Source organism: Chiloscyllium punctatum, chromosome 11 (assembly GCF_047496795.1).
Source record: "Chiloscyllium punctatum isolate Juve2018m chromosome 11, sChiPun1.3, whole genome shotgun sequence".
NCBI lineage: Eukaryota > Metazoa > Chordata > Chondrichthyes > Orectolobiformes > Hemiscylliidae > Chiloscyllium > Chiloscyllium punctatum.
Window position 1 is genome coordinate 16,344,835 of NC_092749.1, and position 27,463 is coordinate 16,372,297.

Genomic DNA, 27,463 nt, shown 5'->3' on the forward strand with positions numbered 1-27,463 from the left:
TGAAAATAGGGAAATCTAAATTGTCTCTTGATTTTGCACAGCAACTTATGGAAAGCTTGGTGGAATAGGGATTAAAAGTGGAAGTGTCTCTCTTTTCCCCCACCCCTGGCTTCCTAATCCACAGTTGCTGCATACAAATATACTGTACTGCACAGCTGAGATCAGCTGCCCAACACAGATCAGGGATGAAATTTTGTTCTTCTCCAAGATTAAGTTGCATAAAAGCAAGATAGTGCATAAAACCATCGCTTTCAATTGTAGACAAAGGATTGCAGTAAAATACATGTTTGAAGGGAGCATTTTGGTTTAATGAATTTGTTTGTCAACTATTTTTGTTCTCTGTGCCTTGTGTAAAACTGAATAACTCAAAATTCTCTTGGACAACTGCTAGTTAAGAAACATTAGGTACAGCTTCAGGAAAGCAATCGACGTTATCAAAGACTCCTTCCACCCAGTTATACCCTGTTCCATTGGGCAGAAGATAGAAGTTTGAATACACGTACGAATAGATTCAAGAACAGCTTCTTCCCCGCTGTTATCAGACTTTTGAATGTTAATTCTAATCTCTCTCTGCACCTTCTCTGTGGCTTAAAGCACTTAATTCTGCACTCTGTTCTGCCTCCTGATGTACTTTGTATGGTACGATTTGCCTGTATAGCACACAAAACAAAACAACACTTTTCACTGTATCTCGGTTTGAATCCTAGTCTGTGCTTACAGCGGTTCTTCTCAGTCAGATAGCAGTTAGGAAGCTATGGTAGGCCTCAGCATTGGTCTTCCAGTGAAAGGAGCTTGCCCAAATTAAGTGCTGAGTGACACTTTAAATTGGGACAGATTTTGCAAAAAGGCAATGTTATTGTACACCAAGGAGCTACAACAGCCTAAAACCCCTTGCATTATGTGACTTGGGCACTGATTCATGCAATGAACGTCACTAGAATCTGTACAATAACTGGCGCAAGGCACCGTTTAATGGTCTGTTCTGTATTTAACCAAATTGATCTGCAATACTTTTTCTCTCTGTTATTCACTCATGGGACGTGAGTTAGCATTTATTGTCCATTACTAGTTGTCCTTGAAAAGGTGATGATGAGCTGCCTTCTCAAACTGCTGCTGTCATTGCAAGAGTCCATGTGCTGTAGGTTCAATGCTGTTATGGAGGATTTTGACCCAGTGACATTGAAGGAATGGCATTATTTTTCCAAGTCAAGATAGTGAGTGGCTTGGAGAGGAACTTGCAGGTGGTGATGTTCCTATATACCTGCTGCCCTTGTCCTTTTGGGTGGTAGTGGTTGTGGGTTTGGAAAGTGCTATGTAAGATTTTTGGTGAATTTCTGCAGTGTATCTTGTGGATGATTCACACTGTTGCAATTGCATGTCTGTTTGTGGAGAGAATGAATGTTTGAGGACATGGTAGCAATCAAGCGGGCTGTTTCATTATTGGGGCTGCATTCATCCAGACCAGTGGGGATTATTCCATCAAATTCCTGACTTGTACTTTGTAGTTGATGGAGAGGCTTTGGGAAGTCGGAAGGTGAGTTACTCACTGCAGTCTTTGCTCTTGTACCTTCTATATTAATGTGGTTAGTCCAAATCAATTTCTGATAAGTGGCAACCCCAGGAAGTTGATAATGGGGAGTTCAGTGATGGTAGTGCTCTTGAATGCCCTGGCGCGATGGTTAGATTGTCTCTTTTTCTTATTGAAGGTGGTTATGTGTGTGGCATGAATGTTACTTACCATTTGTCAGCCCAAGTCTGGGTATTGTCCAAATCTTGCTGCATTTGGATGTGGACTGCTTTAATATCTGAGGAGTCACAAATACAGTCTGCAACCATGAGCAGATATCCCCACATCCGACCTTAAGATAGAAGGAAGGTCATTGATGAAGCAGCAAGATGATTGGACTGAGGACACTAATCTGATGAATTTCTGCTGCAATGACTGACCTCCAACAGTGCGACTGTCTTCCTGGGTGACAGGAATGACTCCAAATAGCAGAGAGTGATTCCCATTGATTTCAGTTTTGCTCGGGTTCATTGATGCCAGACTTGACCAAACGTGGCATTGATGTCAGGCAGTCTTTTTCACCTGAGCTTCAGCAGTTTGGCTACAGCGCACCTATTGCACATCTTGTGCATAAAGTAAAGTTTTGTGAAAAAAAACTAGATTAAAGAGTGCAGTCAAGATTCTCACATGATTATTTCCATTGACTTGCTGGGAGATTGTGAGCCCTGCTATGAGTTCTCTTGGTTTCATAGTTTCCGAGATGAAGTGACCACTTAGAAAAGGTTGTAGAGGGTTGCCATTGGCTGAAGGTGTGTAGGAAGAGTTGATGCTTTCAGTAAACGGAAGAAAATTAGAGAAAAGGAAACAGTATTTTTTAATTGACCCAATAATCTATTGAAACTTTCAGAATGTTGGGACCAGGATCCTCACGTCCGTCCAAATTTCGCTACCATTTTGGAGCAACTCACTGCTATTGAGGCCACAGTCATAACAGATTTACCCCAGGAATCATTTCACTCCATGCAAGATGATTGGAAAATGGAAATACAGCAAATGTTTAATGAGCTGAGGACAAAGGAAAAAGTGAGTTTTTTTTTTAAACTTTGCACTTTTACAAGAGTTTAGACATTGATATTTCTAGTCCTAAAGTAGACCTGGAACAGATAAACTGGATTGATGATTCCATGTAGTGGCTAAGAGAGCACTGTAATGTTCAAGATGCTGCTCTCCAGATAATGGTCTAAGATGCTTTCTGTCTATTCCATTGAGGTGGACATCAAAAGGTGGCCCTATTTAATGAAGAGCAATAAATTTTCCTGATGCCCACTGTTTGGTCTGCAATTGGCTCCAACCCAAAAAAAACTTCGTGTTCAGATTCCTCTTGTAATGTATATGTGAAACTTAATCTTAAAATTCATAGAAATGCTGGTGAACTTTGTGGATCAGAGCATGTTTAACAAATCTGTTTATAGTTGCAATACATGGTCCAAACTGAAAGAACAGTTTGGCTGGATTCAGTAACTTCTGTGCTGTAAATTACTCTGAATCTCTTTACTTCTTGATCATTTAAAAGTACAATTGGTTCTGCTATAATGGACATTTCTTTAATGTGAATTGGCTATAACATGATTGAAGAATTTAGACTATTATTTGTAGAATGCAAAATTTCCTTGCCTGCATTGGCTATAATGCAATTCTAGTCCCATCAGTTTAAATGGTGCTGCTGTGTTTTTATAACAAGAACAGAACTATCACGTTATATCAGAAAGACTGTAAGAACAAATCTACGTCTGGTTAGGGTGTGTACTGCATAGTGGACAATCTGAATCCTTTTTTTAGGACATAACTTTAATGTTAAATGGATGCTCTGCAATAGCATAAGGAATAACGTAACATTTTGAGAACCTACAATGTAAAAGCACTGATGCTTTGAATCAGTTTATCTTCTTTTGAAAGACATGTCTGATAACCCTCTATTCAAAAGAAATACAAAGTAGATACAAAATTCCTATCCTCTCGCATTTTGTGATTTGTCTTTTTAGTGCAAGATCTAATTTGGGTATGGGAAGCTCAGAAGATTCAGCCTATAGTCCCACCAATTCATAAAGGAAAATGGGCTAGCATTCTGCAATTCTGAATATTCCACAGTCACTTCACTGCAAAGAAATTCATTGTGTCAGGAGTTGTAAGACTGTATAATTTGACTTGGTGCCAAATAAATGTGACTTTTTTTTGCTGCCCATCCTGTATCATCATCATTCCGTCATTGCTGACATCTGAAATGATTTTCATTCTCATGATGTACTGCATGAAGTTTACTCCAGATTCTGTTGGATAACTCTACGGTTCAGTTTTAATCTGATTTATGCTTTAATTTGATTAAAGTATAGTTGTAATTGGGTGAAGATTCCATTTATTTCTCCTGAGCTTTGTAATACTTCCCAGTAGATTTAGGATCATAAGTCTGTTAGGCCATAGAAAATAGGAACAGGAGTAGGCTGTTCAGCCCCTCAAACCTGCTCCACCATCCAGTAGGATCAATTAATTAGGATTGTTTTGGAAGTAGTATGTTACCACAATTTCTCATGTATTAATATAGTAAATAAGTACTGTGACACAATTGTTGAAAATAACTTCATACTGTTAGTCCTGCCTATCTGTGCCCTCAAAACATCGCAAATTTAAAATCTACAATCTCATATCAATCTCTATATGGTCTCACCGCTATCCCTGAAATGTTCTCCAGTATTCTAGATACTCGAACTTGAAATCTTGCTCCTCAGATTGTGACCTTTTTCTCGGGGCGCAACCCCTCCCAAATATATGCACTTGCGTGAGCATGCACATGCACAAACAACTTTAACCAATGTTGATGGTGCATTTAGCTGCCTAAACCCCACACACTCTGTAATAAACTTCCAAAATCCTCCTATTGCTCCACCACCCACTCCTTGTGATTAAATCTCACTGTAAAATCTACCTGTAACTAAACTTATCACTCTTCCAAATATTTTCTTATTTAGTACCTTTTTATTATGTGAAACACCTTGACGTTTTGATCTTACGTTAGACATTCTCTAATTAACATAAATTTAATGGATCCAACAGTGTCTTTTGAGCTGTTGCACATAGTGCAAATTTATTTTTTAAATTGTGCACAAGGTCAAGGATCTTAATTCTCATTCTCACTGATCTTGTGTTTTATTGTGATCTGGTTGCAATTAACCCCAAACTTGGCAATGAACTTTAGCTTTCTTCTGTTGTTCCTAGGAGTTGCGATCGCGAGAGGAGGAGCTGACGAGGGCAGAGCTCCAACAGAAGTCCCACGAAGAGCTGCTGAAGAGACGGGAACAACAACTGGCAGAACGGGAAATTGATGTGTTGGAGCGTGAGCTGAACATTCTCATCTTCCAGCTGAACCAAGAGAAACCAAAAGTGAAGAAAAGAAAAGGCAAGTTCAAGAGAAACCGGCTAAAGCTAAAAGATGGAAACCGAATCAGTTTACCTTCAGGTATGGAGTTAAAGACTATGAGGTCTGGGTGTGCACACAGAATATTCTTACCAAGCTAAATTGAAATTTCAGGCTGATAAAAGTATATACTTAAATTAAAATCCATGTAGCAGTTTCTGGCAGATGCAGAGTTGAATCTTCCTATCACTGGACTATTCAACTCTGGTCACTATTTAGTGAACCCTGCTAGATGTTACATGTGTTTAGATGTTGGGTGAGAGCAGAGTGAATTTGTCATACCCCAGCAGTCAAATAGCCTGCCATCACTCACTCACTCCACGCTATCTCACTTTTTCACCTTCTGCATGAGTAATGTCATGCTCTACTGGAGTCTGAACAAGGACCTTTCCAGTTCTTTAGCCCTTTACTTTTGATACACAAACAATCTGTCCTGATAGCAGCATTCACTTTCTTTATCTCAAGTCTCTTAGGTAGGTATCTTGCACAGGATTTAAGACTTTGAGGATGTAAATCACAGCCAGTCCATGCTAATATTAATGCTTCACATGAACCTTGTTCTATCTTTCCTTAACTATATCTATTGTTGTATTCGTCTATTGAATTTTTTGTTATATGCTTGTCCAGGTTCCTCTTGAAAGCATCTGTAGTAATCTGACTTCAGCTGCTTCCTGTGCTAGCATAGTCCATCACATTGTCACCAGTCTTTGGAAAAAGACATTTCTTTTGAGCACCCTATTGGATTCATGCTTTATTGATTACTCTGGTTATGATCTTCTCTGCAAAGTAAGTGTCCTCTCTGTAATCACTCTACCAAAGCCTTTCATAATTTTTAAGATTTCTATTAGAGCATCCCTCCGTTTCCTTTTTGCAGGAGAAAGGGAACTCAGTTTGTCAATTTTTTTTTGCAGGTATGTTTTACAACATTTAGCCCAAATCTGAATATCTGTGTGAACACCAACTACTAACTTTAACTAAGATTTCACATTTCTTCACATATGGAAAGAGCGCTGATGTCACTCCACCAGCAATCCAACCATAACTTAGACCCCATATTTACAATTCTTTCTCTCGAGCCATTCTTCTAGCCTATTGGTATCTCAGTTTTGGCTCCTGTTTACTGCTATTGCCAAACTTCCTGTAGCCCAAATGCAAAATGTATCCTAATTACAACCATAATTCACTTTTTCTTGTGTTTTTTTAATCCTCCTTCAAGCTGTATTGCTACAGTATTTAACACTTAAAGATATGCCAACTTAAAAGCATCTCAGTACAATTTGATCTTTAATTATGGAAATATGTCAATGGCATATGAAGTCTTAGCACCAAGGTTCGATAATCAGTTTAGCGTAAATTCTCTATTTTTCAATTCTGTTCCTTTAAAAATGCAGCTTAATAGTTTTGATAACTAACTAACCACATCATTTCCTTATTCAAATACACAATCTATTATTTCTCTGAAGAATTTCAGAAGATTGGTCAAGGAAAACCTGTATTGATTGATCCTGGTGTTAAGCTGGTGCTCCAAGTGCTTAGAAGTTCAACAATGTAATATTGCATATCAGACATAGCTGTGATGGGTCATCTTCAGTGTCTTGATTTTTTTCACATTGATAGATTTTCAGCATAAGATCACTGTTCAAGCTTCTCCAACTCTCGACAAGAGGAAAAGTTTGAATGGCAGCAGTTATAGTCCACCGAGCAGCCCCACCATTATCCCAAGACTAAGAGCTATACAGCGTAAGTGCAGTGCTGGTTACATCAATCGTGTGTGTTATAGTACTTTTGTACTGCTTGCCAACTAAGACAGGTGACAGAGAAATGAATGAAACTGATTCCTTATTTGTTTAATTATCTCTGTGTGTAATCTTCCTTTTATATAAAAGGTCAGCATTTTTTTCTTTGCTCACGGGATGTGGGATTGCTGGCAAAGCCAGTATTTATTACCATTTTAAATTTTCTTTTAAAAGCTGGCAGTCCCTATTTTGTACATAATCCACAGTGTCCAAATGGTCTCAGGAAGCTTGTATATCTACAGTATATTTTGTGTTAGTACCCTTCCTCAGGTTCAAATTCTGCACCAAAATTTTAGTTTTTATATCTCTTGGTGTTCATGACCATCCAAAAAGATCTAGGCAAAAGACCACATATTTCGTAAATCCGATATAGCTAACCAATTTACAGCATTAGTACCATTTTGATGATGGGCTCTGCTTTTTTTTTTTGTCAGCACAATTCTGTTGCCTATTTTTGCCTGCTTCACTTTGACCATAAATCCCACAAGTTCTGGCTAGTAACTTCTATTTAGCATCCTTTTAATGTCAGCGTCTGGCTTTGGCATCTGCATCATGTTTCAAACTTTCTCACAACTGATACTTTGCATTGACCATTTATGCGTTGATCTTACATTCAGCTATGTGAAGCTTTGCTGAGCAAGGTTCATATTCGAATAATCTGTACACCAAATATGTTTGCAATATAATCCTTTTATTGTGCTGTAGTAAGTCTTTGACAAATATAGTGTTCTGAGCAGTAGGATTCCAGAGAAATAAAGGCAATTACAAATTATGAAGAAAGGCTGAAGATTTTTATGAGTCTTTAATCATGCGCACCACCCTGAGTTAATTCCTAATAACAGATTTTGTGAGTAAAATCCCTGAAAGCTCGACAATTCCTACAAAGTACCCACTTGGTTACCATCGAGGCATGGAATTGATAATCTCAGTTCAATTGCCCCTGCTTCCTATCACCATCTTGACCCCACTGAGAGAGAGAAATCAACACAAAAGGGCTGCTTATGGACTGCACTTCCAGCAAACATTAAATTCTGTCCTGGCACGTTGAACCCCAAGCAATTTGGGAATGATCAACTTTAATAATTTCATAAATTATACCTACAATAAAAATCTTAAAGCCACTTAATCTTAATATTTATGCTTTTTGTTTAAATTTATGAGATTGTACCAGCTCCTAACCCTACATTTTGATGTACACATAGACTGGGTATTTTATAACCTGGTAATTCATGGAAGGGTATCCCACTGAAAATGGGCCCAGTTTGGTTCCCAGTGCAAAGAGGCCTTTAACTCAATCCCTTCCAGGGAATGACTGTATAGTTTGATAAGGAACTAAATTTAGGTAATGTAGAAAGGATACAATGAGGATTAGTATTCACTACAGCTGATTTGGCAAGAGAGATGGCATCTTGATGCAAGGTCCAAACGTCTTTCTACAGCATTAGGCCCACACTTGATCACACCCTTTATTTCTGATGCTAGCCATTTTGCACAGGAATTGAGATGTCAGAAGTCTTTAAAGGTGATGCTTGATTAGGAAAAGGCAGCACCTGATGCAGGGACTGAATAGATGAGGGTTTTTAAAGTTACTGATAAGTTTACTGTATTGATTAGGACGACCTCAGTCTAGAGTGGCAAATAATCCTCTGCCCTGAACTAGGGCATCAAACAAACCTCCCAAGACATTAATGGCACTTAGATTAGAAAGCAGAAAAAAAGTTAAAGGAGTTAAGGCTGAAAGGGTCCATCCAATGACCTTGGCAAATAGAATTAAGGAGAATCCCAAGGTTTCTCATGCATATATAAGGAGCAAGAGGTAGCTCAGGACAGGATAAGTCCACTCCAGAGTAGAGGAGGAACTTTGTGCATGGAGACAGAGCATGTGGGTGAGGTCCTTAATGAATATTTTGCATCAAGGAGAAGGATATGGTGGATGGTGATTCCAGAGGGGAATATGTTCAAGGGCATGTTGATTTTAAAAAACGCAGGTGGTGTTAGGTGTTTTGAAAAGCATCAACGTAGACAAGTCCCTGGGACCTCTTGGTATTTATCCCAGAATACTGAGGGATGAAATTGCTGAGTCCTTGTACAAAATCTTTGTATCCTCCTTCATCACAAACGAGGTTCCTGAGCACTGGAGAATAATAACCAATGTTGTTCCTTTGTTTAAGAAGGCCAACAGGGTTAATCCAGAAAGTACAGGTTCGTGAGCTTTAGTCAGAGGAAATTATTGGAGAAGATTCTTGGGATGGGATTTACTCACTTTTGGAAGAATATGGACTTGTTATAGAACATTACAGCGCAGTACAGGCCTTTCAGCCCTCGATGTTGCACCGACCTGTGGAACCAATTTGAAGCCCGTCTAACTGACACTATTCCATTCTCCTCCATACGTCTATCCAATGACCATTTAAATGCCCTTAAAGTTGGTCAGTCTACTACTGTTGCAGGCAGTGTATCCCATGCCCCTATTACTACTCTGAGTAAAGAAACTATCTCTGACATCTATCCTATGTCTAACATCCCTCAATTTAAAGCTGTGTCCCTCGTGCTAGCCGTCGCCATCTGAGGAAAAAGGCACTCACTGACCAACCTATCTAACCCTCTGATTATCTTATATGTCTAAATCAAGTCACCTCTCAACCTCCTCTCAAATGAAAACTGTCTCAAGTCCCTCAGCGTTTCCACATAAGACCTTCCCTCCATACCAGGCAACATCTCATAAATCTCCTCTAAACCCTTTCCAAAGCTTCTACATTTCCTATAATGCAGTGACCAAAACTGTACACAATACTCCAAGTGAAGCCGCACCAGAGTTTTGTGCAGCTGCAACATGATTCATGGTTCTGAAACTAAATCCCTCTACCAATAAAAGCTAACACATTGTATGCCTTAACAACTCTATCATCCTGCGTGGCAACTTTCAAGGATCTATGTACCTGGATACAGCGATCTCTCTGTTCATCTACACTGCCAAGAATCTTACTATTAGCCCAGTACTCTGTTACTCCTTCCAAAGTGAATCACCTCATACTTTGCTGCATTAAACGCCATTTGCCACCTCTCAGCCCACCTCTGCAGCTTATCTGTGTCTTTCTGTAACCTGCAACATCCTTCGTCACTATCCACAGCTCTACTGACCTTAGAGTCATCCGCAAATTTACTAACCCATCCTTCAATGCCCTCATCCAGGTCATTTATAAAAATGACAAACAACAGTGGAACCAAAACAGATCCTTGTGGTATTGCACTAGTAACTAAACTCCAGGATGAATATTTCCCATCAACCACCATCCTCTGTCTTCTTTCAATTAGCCAATTTCTGATCCAAACTGCTAAATCACCTTCAATCCCATGCCTCCGTAATTTGTGCAATAGCCTACCATGGGGAGCCTTACCAAATGCCTTACTGAAATCCATATACACCACATTAAATGCTTTACCCTTATCCATCTGTCTGGTCACTTTCTCAAAGAACTCAATAAGGTTTGTGAAGCATGACATACCATGTTGACTATCCCTAATCAACTCATTCCTATTTCTTATAACCCTTTCCAATAGTTTATCCACAACTGAAGTAAGGCTCACAGGTCTATAATTTCCAGGGTTGTCTCTACTCTTCTTGAAAAAGGGAAAAACATTTGCTATCCTCCAGTCTTCTGGCACTACTCCTGGAGACAATGACGACATAAAGATCAAAGCCAAAGGCTCAGCAATCTTCTCCCTGGCTTCCAAGGGAATCCTAGGATAAATCCCACCTGTTCCAGGGACTTATTTATTTTTACACTTTCCAGAATTGCTAACACCTCCTCCTCTTTATGCACCTCAATCCTGTCTAGTCTAGTAGCCTGTATCTCAGTATTCTCCTTGACCACATTGTGTTTTATTTTCTAGTGTGAATACTGATGAAAAGTATTCATTTAGCACATCCCATCTCCTCTGATTCCACGCACAACTTCCCACTACTATGCTTGATTGGCCCTAATCTTACTCTAGTCATTCTTTTATTCCTGTTATACCAATAGAAAGCCTTAGGGTTTTCCTTGATCCTAACTGCAAGTGACTTCTCATGTCCTCTCCTGGTTCCTCTTAGCTCTCTCTTTAGGTCTTTCCTGACTAACTTGTAACTCTCAAGTACTCTAACTGAGCCATCACATCATATCCTTACATAAGCTGCCTTCTTCCTCTTGACAAGAGATTCAACTTCCTTAGTAAACCACGGCTCCCACGCTCGACAGCTTCCTCCCTGCCTCACTGGTACATACTTATCAAGGACCTTGTTAGCAACAAGTAACATGGCGTTGTGCAAGGGAGGTCTTGTCTCACAGACTTAATTAAATTTTTTGAGGAAGTGACAAAGATGGTTGAGGGCAGAGCAGTGGATGTTGTCTATGTGTACTTTAGCTAGACCTTTGACAAGGTCCATCATGGCAGGCTGATACAGTGGTTACATGAAAGCTGGGTGGACTGATAATGTGGAAACAGAACTGGCTTAGTCATACAAAAGATAGAAGGATGTTTGTCTGACTGGAGATGTGTGACCAGTGGTATTCCACAGGTTGCAGTACTGGCACCCCTGATGTTTAATGTGTATAAATGATTTTGAAGAGAATGTCTGTAGTCAAATTAGTAAGTTTTTAGCTTAGAGTGGTGCTGGAAAAGCACAGTCGGTCAGGCAGCATCCGAGGAGCCGGAAAATCAATGTTTCAGGCAAAAGTCCTTCAGGACTGAAGGCAAGGAGCCTCCGGGGTGGAGAGATAAATGGAAGGGGGGTGGAGGGTGGGAGAAGTTAGCAAAGAATACAGTGGGTGGATGGGGGTGGGGATGAAAGTGATAGGTCAGAGAGGAGGGTGGTGCGGGTTGGTGGGAAGCAAGATTGGCAGGTAGGACCGTTCATGAGGATGGTGCTGAGCTGGAAGGTTGGAACTGGGGTAAGGTGGGGGGAGGGGAAATGAGGAAACTAGTGAAGTCCCCATTGATGCCCTGGGGTTGAAGTGTTCCGAGGCGGAAGCTGAGGCATTCTTCCTCCAGGTGATGTGTGGTGAGAGAGCGGCAGTGGAGGAAGCCCAGGACCTGCATGTCCTCAGCAGAGTGGGAGGGGGGCATTGAAACGTTGGGCCACGGAGCGGTGGGATTGATTGGTGCGGGTGTCCTGGCGATGCTCCCTAAAGCACTCTGCGATGGGGCGTCCAGCCTCCCCAATGTAGAGGAGACTGCATCGGGAGGAACGGATACAATAAATGACATTGGTGGATGTGCGGGTGAAACTTTGGATGTGGAAGGCTCCTTTGGGGCCTTGGGTGGAGATGAGGGGGGAGGTGTGGGCGCAGGTTTTGCAATTCTGGCGGTGGCAGGGGAGGGTGCCAGGATGGGAGGTTGGTTTGTTGGGGGGCATGGACTTGATCAGGTAGTCACGGAGGGAACAGTCTTTGAGGAAAGCAGAAAGGGGTGGGAGGGAAATATATCCCTGATGGTGGGGTCCGTTTGGAGATGGCGGAAATGTCAGCAGGTGATCCGGTTTATGCGAAGGTTGGTGGGGTGGAAGGTGAGGACCGGGGAGTGTCCTTGTTACAGTTGGAGGTGTGGGATGTGGATGAGATGCGTTGGAGGGCATCTTCAACAGCGTGGGAAGGAAAATTGTGGTCTTTAAAGAAGGAGGCCATCTGGTGTGTTCTGTGGTGGAACTGGACCTCCTGGGAGCAGATAAGGCAGAGGAATTGGGAATATGAAATAGCATTTTTACAGGAGGTAGGGTGGGAAGAGATGTAATCCAGGTAGCTGTGGATGTTGGTGGGTTTGTAAAAAAAATGTCAGTGTCAAGTCAGTCATCATTGATGGAGATGGAGAGGTCCAGGAAGGGGAGGGAGGTGTCAGAGATGGTCCAGGTGAATTTAAAGTCTGGGTGGAATGTGTTGGTGAAGTTGATGAATTGCTCAACCACCTCGCGGGAGCACAAGGTGGCGCCAATGCAGTCATCAATGTAGCGGAGGGAGGGGTGAGGAGTGGTGCAGTTGTCACTACAGAAGATGGACTGTTCTAAATACCGGACAAAGAGACAGGCATAGCTGGGGCCTATAAGGGTGGCCATGGCTACCCCTTTGGTCTGGAGGAAGTGGGAGGATTCAAAGGAGAAATTGTGAAGGGTGAGGACCAGTTCAGACAAACGAATGAGAGTGTCAGTGGAAGGATACTGTTGGGGACCTCCTTCCCCTTCTTGGACCTCTCCATCTCCATCAATGACAACCGACTTGACACTGACATTTTTTTATAAACCCATTGACTCCCACAGCTACCTGGATTACACCTCTTCCCACCCTACCTCCTGCAAAAATGCTATCTCGTATTCCCAATTCCTCTGCCTCTGCCAGATCTGCTCCCAGGAGGATCAGTTCTACCACAGAACACATCCCCGTTCGCCTATTGTACTCCTTGTTACCTTCCCCCACCCACCTCTCTGACCTATCACCTTTATCCCCATCCACCCACTGTACTCTTTGCTACCTTCTCCCACCCTGCGCTCTGACCTATCACCTTCATACCCATCCCCATCCACCTATTGTACCCTTTGCTACCTTTGCCCCAGCCCCACCCCCTTCCCATTTATCTCTCCACCCTGGAGGCTCCCTGCCTTCAGTCCTGATGAAGGGCTTTTGCCTGAAGCGTCGATTTATCTGCTCCACTGATGCTGCCTGACCTGCTGTGCTTTTCCAGCACCACTCTAAACTCTGATTTCCTGCATCTGCAGTCCTCACTTTTGCCTAATTAGTAAGTTTGCATATGGCACAGAGGTTGGGGGAGCTGCAGATAGTAAGGATTGTTAGAGCATACAGCGGGATAAAGGTCCGCTGGAAACTCGGGAGAAATTGTAGATGGAATTTAATCTGGACAAATGCAAAGTAATGCATTTTGGAATGTCTGATGTAGAAGGAAAGCATACAGTAAATGGTATTACTTCCCCTTGAAACACTGACATACAATTCCTGCACCAACTGAGATTACCATGAAAAGCTCCCCTCCTCAACCTCTCTGCTCACCTCAGACCTTAAATCACTACCAGCCATGTCTCTAATGAGAGAGCCAACCCTCTGGTCTTGTCAGACTGTGGCAACTTTACCTTTTACATCACAAACAATGGGGGACCCAACACTGAACACAAGCTTCCAGTCACACAAACAGCCTTATACCATCACCTCTCTCTTGCCACAAAGCCAGTTTTGGATCCAACTTGCCACGTTACCCTCGATCCCATGTGCTTCCATCGGTCTGTCATGTGGGACCTTGTCAAAGGCTTTGCTGAAACCCATATAAACTACCTGGTCACTACCTCAAAAATATTAATCAAATTTGTCTGTAAATGATTAGCCTCACAGCACCATTGCTAAGATTAGCTTTCAATTAATAACATGAATTGAAGTTCCATCAGCTGCTGTCCCTAGAACATTAGCCTGGCTCTCTAGATCATAAGTCCAGTGACATTGCCATTATGCCACCATCTCCCCTGTGATGAGAATAGGACTAGGATTCCATGGCTAATGCATAGATGCTCACTAACTTTAGAAGAAATAGCAGAGAATGGCCAATGTTTGTGCAATTGAGAATCAGAACTTGAACTTTTAGAGAAAGGGTTGAAATTACCACAGATTAACCAGTTATCAAAACAATGTATTTCTTCCTTATTGTTTTGTGGGATGTGGACACTGCCCAACAAGACCAAGATTTGTTGCCTGTCAAAAAACACTCTTGCACTTAGTAGCTTGTGAGGCCATTTTGGAGCGCAGTTAAGAGCCAAATACATGTTGACCAGAAACAAGAACTGATATTGCTGAAGAAACTCAGCAGGTCATGCAGCATCTGTGGAGAGAAAGCAGAGTTAGTGTTTTGAGTCTCTCCAGCAATTTGTTTTAATTTCAGATCTTCAGCATCTGCAATTCTTTGTTGTATTTACATGTAGACTAGATTGAATATAAATAGCAGTTTTCCTTCCCTAAAAGGCATAATACAACGGATGACAGTTTGATAAGTCCCAGTTTAGCATCGATTAGCTTCATGTTTCTGATTTGTTGATTGAATTTAAATTCCACCAGCTGCTCTGATGGAATTTGAGCTCAGGGGCATAAGCCTGGGCCTCCTGTTCAATAGTCCAGTGGCAATTTCACTTTGCCACCATGGCCCTAGTGCTGTATTGTTTCTGTTACAAATGATTATTGTAAATTGCCATTCTCAATATTTTTTCTTAAAGATCTGCACGCAAATAACAGAACTTCAAATTGTACTTAACCTAAAACAGACAGCTGTTTCCCCTCCACTACCCTCCCCTATTTTGTTTATTTTCCTCAGTGAGCTCCAAAACAGATGCTGTCAATTCCATTGGCCACCGCAACAGCATATATGTATACCAACAGGATGTCGATATCGCATGTGAATATACAAGCAAATTCCTCAGTAGGGCTAAGACAAAAGGCAAGGCGTTTGTGTTACATCAGGAGGCAATACACCTTTGTGTCCCATATTGCACTGTTCAGCGGTGTTCTTTTTGAAGCATTCAAACCAATTCTTTCAGTTGTGTCATGTTTTCAATAGTGTTTAGGCATTCACTTCAGAGTCTGGGGATCATTTTGCCTGCATGTTAGTGTCAAAAGAGTGACAGTGAATCAGCAGCCCACTTTTCATATCTCTCTCTCTCTCTATTTTCATTGGCACAAAAACAAAATCTCTCATCTCCTCCCCATTTGTTGTGCAGTTTGAACATGTCAGTTTGTAATGAGCTAATTGACTTTCAGGGTGAAACAATTCAGCTTGCCTCCTCTCAGTTCAGTCAAGCTGCTAGATAGCACTGGTACTTCCTGCTACCTTCAAAACATAACCAGTCCTTGGAACATCTGGCTGTCGATCTAATGCTAAGTTGGTATTGACAGTTACCAAGTGAAAAAGCAAGGTGAGAAAGTGCAACAAAACAAACTAGCCACAAAAAGATATGACCCTCTCTCACTGATATCCTCACATATGGATGAGGAAGGACACCACTTCGACTGGGACAATGCATCCATCCTAGGACAAGCCAAACAAAGACACACACGAGAATTCCTAGAAGCATGGCATTCCAACCGGAACTCTATCAACAAACACATTGAGTTAGACCCCATCTACCACCCCCTGAGAAAAGGAACAGGAAGTGACTTCACCACAGAAAATGACATCACCAACCCAAAGAAGCCCAAACGCACATGGGCGGCACAGTGGTTAGCACTGCTGCTTTACAGTGCTCGAGACCTGGGTTCAATTCCCTCCTCAGGCGACTGTGTGGAGTTTGCACATTCTCCCTGTGTCTGCATGGGTTTTCTCTGGGTGCTCCGATTTCCTCCCACAGTCCAAAAATGTGCAGGTTAGGTGAATTGGCCATGCTAAATTGCCTGTGGTGATAGGTGAAGGGGTAAACGTAGGGGAATGGGTCTCGGTGGGTTGTTCTTTGGAGGGTCGGTGTGGACTTGTTGGGCCGAATGGCCTGTTTCCACACTGTAAGTAATCTAACCAAATGTAAATGGAAAGCAGGAATTTTCAGCATTGCTTCGCCTGAGGTCCACTGAAGATGTTACCTAGTAAGGTAACGAAACGTCTGGAAATGAACCCTCCAGCTCAGCGAGCAAACCTACATCCAAAACCTCAACCTGAGCTACAAATCTTCTCAAAACTCTCAAAACAAAATGTCAACAATATTAATTATTAAAATACATTTAAATTCTTCTCACAGTCTGCTCCATGGTACTTTCACATAGTTTGATCATTTTAATAGATGTATTTCTATCAGCCCCCTTGAGCGATGAAAGTTCGGAATGATCTACCAAGCAAGTTAACAGAAACAAAAAACTTTGGAGTTAATCAAAGTACAATTAGATACTGTTTCAAAAGTTAATATGAGATGAATGGGTAAATGAACTGACCTTTCGTCATCCTTGACTTCATTCCTTTTGAAGTGAATGCTTTTATATTTTGGCAACCTGACTCTGGGGCATTCACCACTGAACAGTGCATTAAAGATTAAATCTGCCTATTGTTAGACATCTGTCAATTGACAAACTGAACTAACTTTTTCTCTCATCAGCGAGTTTGGCTCCTGTCACTATTGGTTTGCTGCTGCAGCTTGGCTGTTCCTTCTTTGCTCTTGGGTCTATTTAGCAATCATTGCAGCAAAAATTTTTAACTTTTGGATCTTTTCTGGTGGGATTATGTGGCCTTCGTGATCTGTTGCTTTCTATGGTGCCTGATTGAGCCTTGCTTTGTATTTAGCTTTTAAGTCCAACTGACAAATACTGTGACCCTGCAGGGGTGAATTCCCATGTTCTGTACACTCTTGGATTACCTGTAAAACTTGTGATTTTTACTATACTTTGTTCAGTTACCCTTGATGAGAGCAATAGAACCTGGGGTAAAAGCACCATATACCGACAAGAAGATTATGATGAAGAAGTGCAGAAAGCTTGCAAAAAGAAGGGGCGAACTTGGGGACCTAGTTCTATGCAAACAAAAGAGCGAGCCAGCTGTGAGGAAAGGTACGTGCTCAAAGGTGGAGTGGTTCCATGGCAGTCTTCCAATAGCCATTCATTATTCATATGCCTAAACTGAGCGTTGGCGGGCTTTTTTTATGAAACGTGGATGTTCACGTCGAGGCCAAAATTTGTTGTCCATGAACTCTGTAGCTTGCTAAGCCATTTCAGAGGTTAATTAACAGTCAACTGTATTGTTGTGGTGCTGGAGTTGCATGTAGGCCAGACCAGGTAAGACTGACAGATTTTTTTTCCTGAAAGGATGCAGTGAACTAAATGGGTTCTTACAACAAGCGATAGTTTGTATGGTTACCATTTTAAGACGAACTTTATATTTCAGATTGACCGTGGAGCGCACAACAATTATGCTTGAGTCCACATTTACCCAATCACCATGCACATATTTTGGAGGGGCCACCACAAAATAGTGATCAACAATGGAAATCTGTGCTCCCTGATTCTTAATTCTTCTACCAGTGGGAATAGTTTCTTCCAATCTACACAGTTCATGATTTTGAATACCTCTATAAATGTCTCAACCTTCGGTTCTCCATAAAGGAGAATAGTCCCAATTTCCCCAAGCTATTCACATGACTGAAGTTCCTTGACTCTGGAATTACTTCTGTGAAACTTTTCTGCACTCTCTCCAATGCCTTCACCCTTCCTCAAGTGTGGTGACCAGAAGTTGAGGCCAGACCAGTATCTTGTATAGGTTTAACATAATTTCCTTGTTTTTGATGCTATACCCTATTTATACAGCAAAAGAAGCTATAGACACACTCAGCCTGCTCTGCCACCTTCAGTGGTTTATGCACATGGAACAGAATGTGCACGTTAGAGGTTGGAGCTGTGCTATTGATTCAATAAAAAGTTTACTATTTAAAGACTCTCAGTTATCCACTTCATTTTTGAGAAGATCAAATACATACATGGAAGTAACTTAAATGATAACTGAAAGTTTTAACTTCCAAGAACCTTAGACTAATTCCCTAACTTTGGTGATAGAGAGAGGAAGCTATAAAACTGAACTAAAAGCCAACTCTGGCCTTTCTGTGCTTTATTTTGTCTCATTATTTTTCAAACTCGGCTGTATGCTTGTCTGCTTTAGTACCCTGCAGAAAAGTGATCAGCCCTGAGTTTGAGCCTAAATTTATTCCCACCCCACCTCATGGATTTCTTATGAGAATGTTCTGGTTCTGTATTGTCTTCATTTTCTTGGTTTTTGCTGGCATTGTGTCTGTCTGTCTGTGTGTGTGGAATAGAGGAAGGAAGGATGGAACATAGAATGTCATGAGAAATAAGATCATACAAAATTATTTTTGTTTTAAATCTTAGGACAAGGCCTTTGTCAGATGGAAACAACCCATGGTCTACAAGTTTGTTGAAGACTCCAACTTTACCTCTAACCTCAGTTTTTGCAAATGTTACAGACCATGGTATGAATTTTTACCAGACTTTATTGTTGAACATTTTTCATTCTGAGAGTAATTTTACCAGCTATTTGGAGTGAGTAAAGAAAGTTCATGATTCATAGGTGTAATAGTGGAAATAAAGATTTGGATATTTCATCACCAATGGACATCTCAAAATGTTTTACAACCATCTTTGAAGTATAGTTACTGTTGTAATGGAGTAAACCTGAAAATTAATTTGCATGCAAGAAATTCCCATTCACAGCAGCGTGATAGTGTCTAAATAATCAATTTCTATGATGTTGGTTAAGGGATAAATATTAGCCAGGACACATTGGTATTGTTGCTCTGTTCCTCTTTGAAATAATGCCATTGGATCTTTACATACAACCAAGTAGGGAGATGGAGTCTTGATCTAATCTCTTACCTGAAAGTAAACAGCTCTGACAATGTAGCGCTCTCCCCCGCCGCCGCCCCCCCCCCCCCCCCCCCCCCCCCCGTGTTGGCCTTGATTTGTGTGTTCAAGCCCTGGAGTGCGACTTAACTTGGAGCAGAAAATTCTCTTAATTAAGTCATGTCTGACATATGTAGTTGACACTTTATAAATAAAATCGATGCAGACCAGTTTCATTCACAGTCAGTAATCTGTCAATTGGAAGAGGTAGAATTGGTGTTGATACTACAGGCTTCTGCTCTTAATTGTGATTTGTCTGATTATCCAAATGTAAAAATCCTCTCTGTCTCTCATGTGGCCATCATTCTAATCTGAGCCTTTTCGGTGTACATGTGAATTAGTTGCAGGAATAGGCAATTTGAAACTTTGAGCCTGGTCCATCATATAGTGGGAGAACCTTAATTTTTAATCCCCTCAATTCTTTCTTCAGTAAGGATACCAGAATTCCAGATGCAGTTAATGAGGTGCCTGTGCAGCTGCAGTAACACTTATGTACCTTTTATATTCTGCTTCCTTGAGATCCTACAACATAGGAGGAAAAATAGACCGTTTCATGAGATCATGGCTGATCTAATACCCTTCAATTCCACTTTCCAGCCTTTTCACAATAACCCTTGATTCATTTACAGATTAAAAATCTGTCAACCCTCACACAATAAATGCCAATATTCTATTCACCTTACTAAGCATGAGCTGTAACTGCATTTTAACTTCTGTGTTTCATACATATGATCCCTCTGTAATCTTGAGTTCTGCAATCTATTTTCAATTAAGTAATATGTGGTGCCTGTCAAGCAGCCTGTTATGTCCTGGATGATGTTAAGCTTCTTGAGAGTTTTTTGGAGCTGTACCCATCCAGGCAGGTGGGGAGTATTCAATCGCACTCCTGACTTGTACCTTGTACATTGTGGATGGGCTTTGGGGGAGTCAGCAGCTGAGTTACTCACCTTGGTTTTCATATCCTCTGACCTACTCTTGTAACCACTGTGTTTATGTGGTGAGTCCAATTGAGTTTCTGGTCGATGGTAACCCCCAAAGGTGTTGATAGTGGGGGATTCAGTGCTGGTAACACCATTGATTGTCAAAAGGTAAGTATTCTTATGTTTTATGTCTTCTACAGTGAAGACAAGCATAAGCTACTGGTTCAACGCTTCTGCATTTCCTCGTCTCCCATTATTTGCCATGTTCATCATCTAAGGAACCAGCACTCAATTGACTTATATTTTTAAATACCTTTGGAAACAGTTAGTGTTTTCATGTTTCTAGCTAAATTATTCTCATTCTATTTTCTCACTCAATATTTGTTTGTCATTTTTTGAAAAGAATCTGTCCAATCTTCTGACATAACTCTAATCTTTGTGGTATTGTACAATAGTCTCTTAAATTTCACTGACCTATTTACAGATGGTGCATTGTCGTAATGCCTTTATTTCCTCAATGGAACATATTTGTCTGTCTTATGACTACCTCCTGAAATTTCTGCCACTATTTCTTTACTGTGCTACCTTTTAACAGGAACCATCCAGGCTATTTGACCCCCTAGCAGAAGCAAATCATGGGCTAAATCTTTTTGAAAAATGTTAGCTAGATGTCCATATTCCGAAAAGGCAATCTGTCCCTAGCCTGGGGGCATTGAAACCAATTGCACTGCCTCTACAATGGCCTTGACTGTAGATTAGATTAGATTAGATTACTCACAGTGTGGAAACAGGCCCTTCGGCCCAACAAGTCCACACCGACCCACCGAAGCGTATACCACCCAGACCCATACTCCTACATTTACCCCTTCACCTAACACTACGGACAATTTAGCTTGGTCAATTCACCTAACCTGCACATTTTTGGATTGTGGGAGGAAACCGGAGCACCTGGAGGAAACCCATGCAGACACGGGGAGAATGTGCAAACTCCACACAGAGTCGCCAGAGGCGGGAATTGAACCAAGGTCTCTGGCGCTGTGAGGCAGCAGCGCTAACCACTGTGCCACCGTGCCGCCCACAAACTGTACTCAACTGACTGAGCACAATTAGCAGCTGATGCTTTGTAGGGCTAGCTAAATCTTTGATACAATTTGACAAAACAGAAGCTTTTTTTTTAAATGTTCCCATACTATAGTGAATTACTTTAGCTGAGGAAAAGAATGTTTATTTTTAACTCTATTTTGCATTGCCTGGGGTTGCCCGTAGATTTAGGCCCGTTGTTGACTTCAAATTTGGGCAGTTCCCTTAGGAAATATCCCAGGTGGTCACCCTGTCATCATTATAAAACCATAAGACATAGGAGCGGACGTAAGGCCATTCGGCCCATCGAGTCCACTCCACCATTCAATCATGGTTGATGGGCATTTCAACTCCACTTACCCGCATTATGGAGCATTGTGTCCTGGGGCGTGGAACCTAGTCATGGATTATTTTTTGAAGAATGAACAGAAGCCTATTAGCTTCACTGGAAGAACATTGAACAGTACAGCACAGGAACAGGCCCTTTAACCCACAATATTCTGCTAAACATGATGCCAATTCAAGCTAATCCCTTACGCCTGATCTTGGTCCATATCCCTCCATTTCTTGCATATTTATGTGCTTACCTAAACATTGCTTAAGCGTCCCTGTCATATCTGCTTCCTCCACCAACCCTAGCAGCATGTTTCAGACTCCTATCACTCTGTGTTTAAAAAAAAAACTTGCCACTCACAACTTTCTCCTCTGAACTTTCCTCCTCTCACCTTAAATGCATGCCCCCTAGTATTAGGCATTTCAACTCTGGGGGAGAAAGATTCTGACCATCAACCCAATCTATGTATCTCATAATATTATAGACTTCTATCAAATGTCCTGTTAGCCACCACTACTCAAGAGAAAACAACTCAAGTTTTTCTGACCTCTCCTGACAGTTCATACCCTCTAATCCAAGCAGTATCCAGGTAAACCCCTTCTGCACCCTCTCCAAAGCCTCCACATACTTCCTGTAATGTGGCGACTGGAATTGAATGCAAGACTTTAAGTTTGACCTAACCAAAGTCTTATAGAGCTGCAAGATGCAAGTATGAGGGGTTCTGGTTGAAGTGGTAACTTATCTGACTGTTTTACCAACAGGTAGCACTTCTGAACAGACACGAGCAGCTGATGACTATGAAAATCGACCAAAGCAGTCCAAATTACCTAACCAGGTGTATATTGATCTACCTCTTCGCAAAGATCATCAGGGAGAGGGAGATGCTGGCAGTGAAAGTCAGGAGGAGGTGACACCCATCAGTTCAGCCAACAGCACCCCACAGGTCACTCCCACAAACAGCCTGAAGCGATTAACACAGAGGAAGAAAACTGATATGGTACTGTACGGGTGTGCTGTGCTGCTTGCATCTGTGGCCTTGGGATTTGATGTCAGAGAAGTGAATAAATCACAGGCTTCAGAGGAAATTGAGATCAAAGAGGAGAAGAAGAAAAAGGAAGGCCTCTTTCAGAGAACCAGCAGGTTCCGCAGAAGCACAAGTCCTCCCAACAGGACAGTCTCCAAGAAGGAAGAGACAAACATTCCCTCACTAAACTCCCATGCTGTTAATCTTTTGTCAATGTCTTCCATATCCAAATGTAATTCCACAAGGTCCTTGCTCCGATCAGACAGTGAGGATACATCCATTTATAACATGCCTGTCACACCGAACACTGTCCCCCATAGACCAGAATTCTTGACTGACAATCCTCCAAATGGTTCTGTGAATGGAGTACATAAGGATCTGGATGAATCTCCTTTATCGGACTCAGATGCACTAGTTTTTATGTGTCAGAATGAATCCAGTGCAACACCAGAAAAGGGAGCTGCTAACCCCAATGTAACCCGCCATGGCCAGTTATCATCAGAAGAAAGCCCAGCCAGTAAGTTTTTCTTTCTTGTCCAAGGCCACATTTCCAACCACAGGTCTTTTTCAGTTCCTCTGACCTGGAAGGCTGTACCACGAATGAGGGGATGTCAATTTACATTTGGAATTCCCCATTCTGCAACTGATTTTAATTGCATAAATCAGAGGCAAACATATGTGTCTCACTGAGAGAAACAGAAACCTCTCTGAAGGATTGATATTCTGTAAAGAGATTGTACTTCAGTAGAACATGAGTGAAACTTGCAATTAGATATTGACACCCTTGCCTTCATTGCTGGAGAGCATGCAAAGGGAAGGGAATGCCATTAAATAAGTCAGCAGCCACCATTTAAGAAGGGCAATGAATGAAGACCTAGAAATATGAATAACCAGCACATGGTTCACAAGGAGGGCACGAGCAGCAAATATCCTTGCATCATAACGAGACCACTGCATTACTTGGAGGGGGATGAAGGTGTGCTTTTGTGCTGTAAAATGCTACCTTAATTGATGGGCTCTGAATTTCCAAATCTGTTCTATTTATTGGGCAGTGTTATTGTCATTTTTCAAGTTTTTTTCTATGTTATGTGTCTGACAAAAATCAGCATGTTAAATTGTACTATATGATTGACAACTATTAAGAGACGGGTTCATTACTTCGGATGATTGTGAAACCATTATTTTCTCTTTATTTCTCTTTTTAGCCAATGGAGATTCTGACTCCAGTCCTCATAGAGAATCATCAGAGTTCCCACGTCTTCCAGATCCCAGAACCATTTATCCAATGTCTGGAAGACGAAGAACCCCAAAAAGGGACGCAACACCAGAGAGACCAAAATCTGGTGACGTGGTACCAAGGCCTCGGCCTTCTTTGTCCCGAATAAGAATGGACCCCTGGCGACTCGTGTCTCAGTTGATAGGCCAAGATGAGTCATTAGAAAGCACAGGAGATGTAATAGTGACTAGTTCAGACATAGCTCTTACTACTGAATGCCAACCCAGTTTGCGCTTTGGTGCCTGCTCTCTACTAGACATGGACATGGAAGGCCAGAGCCAGGATGGCACAGTACCCCTCTGCAAAAGTGAATCCAAGCCGAGCAGACCAAGTGGCTTTGAACTGGAGAAAGAGTTTCTGTCTTAGCACTCACTGCCTAGGATACAAGACCATGCAAACATTCCCTTTTTATGATTTGGGAGCAAACATCTATGAATGCAATGAACCACATTTGGAAAAAGAAATGTGAACAGAATGTAATTTGTTTCAGGTGTCGTGTGACACTTTTTTTTTGTAACTGTACGTCCATGGGGTTGCATCTGATCAGAACAGATGAAAAGTATCATCTCACTACTGTCCTCTTTGTTAATACCTGACTCTCAATTCTTGGACCCAAGCAGGATTTTTGATCTTGGGTCACAGGTACAGAAAGATGGTCTAATCCTGCGCCTAATTCTGGCTCTCAGATTTGGTAAAACAAGTGCATGTTGCTGACAAACAAGAGATCGATCTGCTGCATGTGAAACTGGAATATCAGTTTGGCATTTGGCTCTTGGTGTATTGCACTTTGAATGTTCTGAACACAACAAAAATGTATCTGAGGTCATTACAAGTCCATTGCATATTTAAATTGTAAGTCTAATCAGGTATTTTGTCATTTGCTTAAAAAACAACTCATTAATCTTTTTTGCATTGAACCTCCAATGTGCTGCGAGATCTTTTATACCCATAATTGACTGTTTATGAATAACTTAGCTTCTTACTCTCAATCTGAACACTTTATTTCTCTGACACAGTGAGTGTCCTTTTTACTGTCCCTCCATATCGTTACCTTCTCAAAGTCTATTTTTGTAACCGTCACTATGCAAAATCAATTTAAATGCTGCAGTTTTCACCACATTTGATTAACAAGATGCTCATGAAGACCAGAGGCTTATGAAACTGCCCTATTGCTCAGATTGTCAATGACCATGTTCTTAAAAAAATTAATTGGCCGAGTGCCCTCTTTCCCCCCCACTCCCCACCAAACGCAACTCTTCCCTTTAAAGCGCTTTGGGGCTTGAGGTTCTTCTACTGAGCCACAGAGCCTAGCCACGTCTCGGGTTGTTTTCCTGGTCTCTACTGAGTTAACTACTTTCAGCATTGGCAGTTAGGGGTGCACCAGAAGACAGTGGCACCCCGGCTTTGCACTTCACACTAAATTGCCGAGTGTGAACGTTGCAATATTGTGTCCTTGCAGTCAGATGGCCTGTCAGCACTAACACTTGGTTCAGACCAAAATTATGGCATATTAGACAAAGGAATATGTGTGTCAGATGCCCACAGAACTGTATCCCACTGAAGGTACAGACACCTTCAAGAAAGGATAACTAGAGATGGGGAAATAATTGCACTCTGTAAACCACCGAAGGGACACTAAAGCTTTGTTGCATTTATACATTATATAGTCATTTTGAGCATTGACTGAACATTGCTACTTAGATCTAAAGTTTTAATTTCGAGCAATTTCTAAAGAACTATACCTATTTCTGAAGAAACTTAAGAGGACTTTGATATAATTGACATACTGTAGGATTAAGGGCTCAATTTTTTTGAAGTTAAATTCAGAAAATTGGAGTGAATGTATATTCAATGTCACAATCCAATGATTTTTAAAACTAATTTTACTGCTCATAACCACAGTAAAAGCTACAAACACTGTAATGAGTTGATACTGTTCTTACAGTGCATCCTGAATTTGAGAGAGGGCTGGGGGAGAAGGCTTATATGAAAAGCTTATGCAGAGTGATCACATCACCTTTATTTGCCTTCCTGTTAACTTGATCTATTCTGATTTGGAGATGCTGGTGTTGGACTGGTATGTACAAAGTAAAAAATCACATAACACCAGATTTATGTGGAAGCACTAACTTTCGGAGCGCTGCTCCTTCATCTGGTGCTTGTAGAGTATAAGATCGTAAGGCACAGAATTTATAGCAAAAGTTTAGTGTGATATAACTGAAATTATATATTGAAAAAGACGGATTGTTTGTTAAGTCTCATCTTTTAGAATGAATATGTTGGTTTCAGTTCTTTCATATGTAAATTGCAGAACTTTCATAAAAATTACATTCTCAAGTGAACTTTAACAATTGGTGTCATGTTGGCCCAGATAATACATGACACCAATTGTTAAAGTTCACTTGAGAATGTAACTTTTATGAAAGTTCTGCAATTTACATATGAAAGAACTGAAACCAACATGTTCATTCTAAAAGATGAGACTTAACAAACAATCCAGATCTTTTTCAACATAATTTCAGTTACATCACACTGTAAACATTTGCTATAAATTCTGTGTCTTACGATCTCATACTCTACAACCACCTGATGAAAGAGCAGCGCTCTGAAAGCTAGTGTTTCCAAATAAACCTGTTGGACTATAACCTAGTGTTGTGATTTTTGAATCTATTCTGTTAATACTGCAGTGCTCCACTAAGCAGATTTAACTTTGAAAACAAAGCACATTAGCGTATGTTAATTATTCTGCTGCTAGTTTTCAACTTGTGACAAATTTCCTTGAAAAGTGAATTTACGTGCAACATTTGTTGCAGACGTAATCTTTACAAATCTCTTGACCAATTTGAACACTGATGCTTTTTGTGCTGTATATCTTTTAGATGTATTCCAAAACCTAGTTGCCTTATTAAGACCTTTCATGAACTAGATGCTTCAGGGCACAGTGGAATGTTATTCCAAGTTCCTTTTGAGCAGTAATTCCCCTCAGAGTTGTATGGTTTTTTCATAGTGATGCAACATGTTTATTCAAATACAACTGCTTCATTACCATATTTTGAAGGTATTTCCATTTTTTCCAAGTAGATGGTCAACCCTGGACATTGCACAACCAGGGACTGAACTGAAGTACATCTTACTAAATCCCAAAGTACTGAACAAAGGCCACCCCTGCAGTTAAGGTCTGGATTTAGCTGAGTTTTTTTTAGTTCAGATTTGGAAGTACAGAGCTGGTATTGCTGAAAGAAAAGATATACTGTCAAAGCTTTTCATCTCTCACTCATCAGGACAAATACAAGAATGCCAAATTTCAGCTGGAAAAAATGATGCTGATTTGGTGTCAACTTGCAAACAATCAATATCTTTTTTACATTATAAATTGTTTCCCTCTGTGAAATTTGGCACTCTTGCATTTGTCCTGATTGAGTACACGATGGAGAGTCAGCTTTTTTTCAGAAGTGTTCCTTTTATTATCATTCAGATTGTACTGATTTGGTAAGCTTAAAAAAGACATTTTCTATCATAGCAGAAGATGCATTTCTTTAGTATCATGAGCTCCTTTGACAATGTTGTTGGTGTTTTGAGCTGGTTAGGTTGCTTGGTGCTTCAGGTCAGGACTGAGTGTGACTCTAGGTACCATCAAAAGAAAAGGCCAC

The 27,463-nt window shown here is 41.1% G+C and overlaps 1 protein-coding gene across 4 annotated transcripts in view; it reads left to right on the plus strand.

Moving 5' to 3' along the window:
* map3k21 (mitogen-activated protein kinase kinase kinase 21) overlaps positions 1–25,992 on the plus strand; it is a 93,747-nt gene extending 67,755 nt beyond the window's left edge. The window contains exons 4-11 of one of the 4 annotated variants that reach the window (XM_072580367.1): positions 2,415–2,590; positions 4,778–5,018; positions 6,594–6,716; positions 15,110–15,232; positions 17,166–17,319; positions 18,649–18,749; positions 22,275–23,054; positions 23,743–25,992. In XM_072580367.1, the coding sequence (XP_072436468.1) occupies positions 2,415–2,590; positions 4,778–5,018; positions 6,594–6,716; positions 15,110–15,232; positions 17,166–17,319; positions 18,649–18,749; positions 22,275–23,054; positions 23,743–24,179 (2,135 nt within the window). In that variant the 3' untranslated portion in view covers positions 24,180–25,992. The remainder of the gene's footprint in view (positions 1–2,414; positions 2,591–4,777; positions 5,019–6,593; positions 6,717–15,109; positions 15,233–17,165; positions 17,320–18,648; positions 18,750–22,274; positions 23,055–23,742) is intronic. The other 3 variants (XM_072580368.1, XM_072580369.1, XM_072580370.1) reach the window with 3 other exon arrangements.
* The last annotated feature ends 1,471 nt before the right edge of the window (positions 25,993–27,463 follow it).